The following is a 4,880-nucleotide window of genomic DNA, read 5'->3' on the forward strand; positions in this document are numbered from 1 at the left end:
TGATTTTCCGCCGCCAGATTCCGATGGGTGTCAGAGATTCGATGATTGTAGATGAATTGAAAAGGATTGTCTCGGATTGTGGGGTCCTGCATATGAGGAAGGACTTTCTGTTAGGGGCATGTCTTTTGAAGATCATCCACTTTTTGTAGTGTCTGGGAACTACGTGGCAGTGTAGGCCTTGGGCAATTGCCCTTTAGCTGGGCCAACTTTTGTTTTGGTTTTGTATCTAGGTTTTCTTCCCTGGGGCTTGACCTCCCCCTTAATACAAGTCGGCTTTATTTATTTATTTTATAAAAAACAGACATCAAGGATGGAGGATTGTTGCTCGAGAATTTGATGGTCTATTGCCAAGTCTATCTCGGCAAATGCCCAATATGGGTCATTTAACGCTAATATAAAGGGTATATCAATTGCACATCCAAAAAACAGATCCCAAACATTTCCTCCTTTTTACCTCCAGATTCCTGCATATATAGATCTTACAAACACTACAAATGTCTATTATTAACTGAAGCTGCTAATCCAACATACCAAATATATCATTTCACACTTTTTCTAGCTCTAACACCGGCCCTACGAGTTTTACAAATCAAGTCTCGTACAGCTGACGAGATAGTAAATTGAAACAATTATTCCAATCATACGAGAACAAAATACCTGGAACTCTTCTTAGGAGAAGTTTGCATCGACTCCCGTTACATTTCGCAAATTTAAGAAAAGTTTATAACTGAAAAACGCCAGTTCATTTACTGCCCTAATTCATTCATGCCATCCTCTCCCTTTTCATTCATTCAAGAGTACTGCTATTTGCTTGAATTTGGTTTTCACTCATCAGCTTTTGTCCCATTTTCGTAGGGTTCATGATAAAAAGGGCTTGCAAAAATAGTTTCGCAGTGGGCTGAATCATCATGGGTCCCAATGAAATTGGACTTAATCAAATCCTCACACCTGAAAGAACCCATGTCCCGGATAGACTCCCAAGAGATTATACAATAGAACCATGATCAAGCCAGTCACAGAATAGCCAACGATTAGCAATTCAGATTTTGTGAATGCAGTATAGCTAGAAAGAATAGATTACAAGCATTCATACATGCCATATTTCCTAAATACAAATGTAGATGCGCATAAAATTGTTTGAAGACCAGAGCTATATAAAGACGAAATTTGGGCGGAAGATTCGTATTCAAAATGTGAGTCAAAACTATCAATTGGCGGATCAAGCCAATGCATATATGGAGATGGATACTGCCACTCGACCAGCTGAGCTACTTTGATGTACAAGTCCTTAGGTGATGGTCATGACCAAATGTTTCAACCTAAACTACCCTAAAGTTATCAACATTATATAGTTATGTGACACAGTCTATCAAAACATTTGGAGATGACCACGTCGAGATATTTTTTGATCATAACAGTTGAAGAGCTCGAGTTGATCCGATGAAATGCACAGTGATCATGTTATGCCCCATTCAATCTCATAGCCGCTTTGGAGAGCCGACTAAGCAGAAAGGTAAAACGCTGAAACGATGAGTAGCATATTTGGTTTGGCCGTGACAATGAGGATGGACCATGAATCAATCCATATAAACCTGGACACTCGCGTTCTTGCGAGCTCCACAAAGAGGACAATCAGATCGACGAGCATCGCAATCTTGGCAGAGACAGAGGTGTCTGCAGGGAAGGAGGAGAATGCAGACGTTATTAGTTCGGCAAATCCTGCAGCTCCGTTGCTCCTTGAGGTCCCTGTTCTCCTTCAATGTGCGGGCATGAGCATCACCCGATTCGCCGTGATTGCAGGACTCCGCATCATCAACTTCGCTTTCGCCACAGCCTTCCTTGCTTTGATCCCGGCTCTGTGCTACTACCTGCTCCAAATTGTTCCTGAGAGTTGAGACCATCGCCTCATTGTTTTTTGCCATGTTCTGCCAGATCTGAGATTCCAGGCTGAGCTGTCTAACACGTTCTTCCAATTCCAAGTTCCTACGGCTAACTTTCTCAACCTCCAACTCTTTTTCCTTTAGCCGCGCGATTACACATTCCTCTATTACTGCCAGTAGTGCCCTGGTGTGCCTCTGTCTTTTCTCCTCGAGCGCTTGCTTCATCCGCTCCCCCTGAAGGACCAATTCTCGTCAGCTCAACATCACATACATTAAATCAGAACGACACAACAAGAATTCACCGGAACATATAGGGAAAGAAACGAACAAGGCTGACCTGAATTTTAATGAGCTGATCAATCTCTTCCCTCTGCTTCATGTATTGCGATTGAAATTCATCACTCAGGATTGAAGCACCCCTCCCGCTCGTCGAAGTTGGAGCTTGAGTAAGCCGCGTATCATCGTAGGCCAATTGCAATCCAGTTGAGATAGGTACGCCCGAGTTTGAAACAATGAAAGCATTGCTGGGATTAATTTGCTCAAAATCTGCGAGTGGGAAGAAGGGAGAGTGCTGCCTCGCAAGCAAATCTTCGCCATCCCGTAACCGTTTCCTTGAACCGGATAAATTGCATGCCAGTTCGTTTTCCGGTTCACTAATAGGTGCGGTGTTGAGGACAGGTTGCACCGTGACATTCAAGCCCGGAACTGTGGGACAAATAAACAATCCGTTAGAGAACGCCCGAAACTTGACAGTTGCAAGAAAAGGATCGCCAGGAGATGAATCTTTGCATAATGAGATAATGTTCCACCTGAGTTGTAAATCCGGAGCAAGTTAGCGGCCACAGGTTGGAGCTGCAAGTCTTCCACCAAGCCGAGGGCAGCGTTGCTGGCTGCTGCAGGGAGGGGGAAGCTACGATTCTCATTGTTGGCAGCGGAGGACCGGGCGCTGCAATCGGAATCAACAAGCAAAGAAAGGAAAAGCGTTAGGAGAAGTGTGCATGAAAAGGGATGAAGAGAGGGAGGGAGGGAGGGAGGAGGAGGCCGAAATGCGAGGGAGGAAAGGGGACGAACCGTTTGCGGAAGTCCTGGAGGATGTTGGAAGGGTACTGAGCTTGAACAGCCATGGAGGGAGCAAGGGAAGGAGGAGGGGAGGATTGGCTATGGAGGGATGAAGGAGATGAAGAAAGAACGAAGGGAGAGGTTGGCTATGGCGATGAAGAAATACACAGAAAAGACCAGGCCGTTTGTTGTTGTTGTTGTTGTTGATGAAGAAGGAAGAAGATAATAAAGAAAGCTCACCTCTTAAACCCTTAAGGCCTTTTCATCTTTTTTTCATTACCTCCTCTAATCCTCCTTTCTCATTATTAACTTCACTAATCCATCTTCTCCCTTTAACCCGAGTCCGGGTTTTGCTCACCCCACTCCACCTCGTTGCCATCCCGTCGAATAGAAACACCAGTTTCGGGTCAGCTTTCTCTGGTTCAGGGTCGCTCGCACACCACCCCTCTCGCGTGAACACCTCTGTACGTAGCTCTCATTTTGGAGGCATTTGACCTGTCGACCCCGCATTCTTGTTGTCGGGTTCCCGCGCGCAAAAACGCTAGCCTTCATGAGAGGAGAGAGGGGAAATTGGGTCAGTAAAAGTGTTATGGCTAGCCACTATAAATAAAAAAGTTATGGCACTTTTAGCAACGGCAAGGGCTAGCAGGAAAACTTGAGGGCATATCCACCTTCTCTTTCTTTTCTTTTCTTTTTAAAATAAAAGAAAACCAGCCGATTGTATTCGAAGGAAAATATAAGAGGGGGTTAGTCCAATACAGAACCCTTACAGAAGCTGGCCACAGAAGTGGACAACAAGCCCTCGGCCCACACAGGTCTGTTATTGTACCTTGAACAGAAAGAACCACCTTCTCTTTCTTACTTAATGCTTATTTAACCACGGTTTCAACACACCCTCCACAGCTTCTATGAGGAAAAACACAAAGTTCCAAAACAAAAGGATACCAGCACACCCCCGCTGTTGCTACCGCTACCCACCCCCACACATTGTTGCGTCCATGCGCTCCTGTGTGATTCAAGTGAAAGAGAGGGGAAATAGTGGTGGTTCAATTGGATGTTTTTCCCTTTTCTGAAGTTTTTTAAACTCATGCATGATACAATGTCAAAGTGAGGATGAGACACTAAATAAGAGAAGTGTAACATTAACATTTTACTAGGTCTCAAGTATGGAGTGTTGTTTGCCTTGCTCTCCTCTATTTCCCCTCCTTTATTTCTCATGGTGCACTCTCTTTTTCCTCTCCATAACATAAGCTCTTAAAGCATATCCCCTCACTTGTGCAATAGCCACTCCTTGTATATTATGGGAAGAAGCAAACTAGTCCCCTTGTTTGTCACCTAAGAAGGCACTATGAAAATAAGGGAGCATATCCTATTTCCAAGGCCAATGACATGAAATGCTGGCCCTGAAAATAAGCACCTCCTTGCTCTCCACCTTGATGAAGGTGACATTCACTGGCTTGATTGCTAATAATTCAGGGATTTCTTTGGGCTTTCAGAGTTAGCAACATTCACATAGGAAAGGGTTTCCTCTTTTTCAGGGTACTACGTGTATTTTTTGCCTTAGCATTGTCACAAAGCACGCAAAGATTCTCTCTTCAACCAACAATGAAAAGTGCATGCCATCATTAACATGGCTCCACAATGTGTGCCCTCCATTGAAAAAACAACTATGGTCTCACTATGACCCACATAAGCTCTGCCAAGGAAGGCCTAGCTTGTTCTTGTGTGTCCTATCTTTGCTTGGTGTAGGCACCAACTTGTCTTATAGTACACTAATGAGTCTCTTAGTATCTTCCTTTAAGCATTTTTCCTCATAGAAACTCGAATTAGGACCTCCCTTTTGTAATTACCATGGTTATGCACTACAAATATAACCTTACATTCATGCTAAGCATTCTCACTTCATTGCAACATAGCATATAATTGCTTTTGATGATAAGA

General features: G+C 43.9%; 1 protein-coding gene across 1 annotated transcript; it reads right to left on the reverse strand.

The window, feature by feature from the left end:
- Positions 1-1,128: 1,128 nt before the first annotated feature.
- LOC147892569 (BOI-related E3 ubiquitin-protein ligase 1-like) lies at positions 1,129-3,148 on the reverse strand. Its single transcript, XM_087387305.1, has 4 exons — positions 2,952-3,148; positions 2,690-2,826; positions 2,218-2,585; positions 1,129-2,114 (listed from the first exon to the last, which is right to left on the reverse strand). The coding sequence occupies exons 1-4, from the start codon at positions 3,002-3,004 to the stop codon at positions 1,578-1,580; spliced, it is 1,095 nt and encodes a 364-aa protein (XP_087243431.1). The 5' UTR covers positions 3,005-3,148; the 3' UTR covers positions 1,129-1,577.
- Between the last annotated feature and the right edge of the window lie 1,732 nt (positions 3,149-4,880).

The sequence above is a fragment of the Dipteris shenzhenensis genome, chromosome 16 (genome assembly GCF_047967505.1).
Source record: "Dipteris shenzhenensis isolate YYH24624 ecotype China chromosome 16, Dip_SZ_1.0, whole genome shotgun sequence".
NCBI lineage: Eukaryota > Viridiplantae > Streptophyta > Polypodiopsida > Gleicheniales > Dipteridaceae > Dipteris > Dipteris shenzhenensis.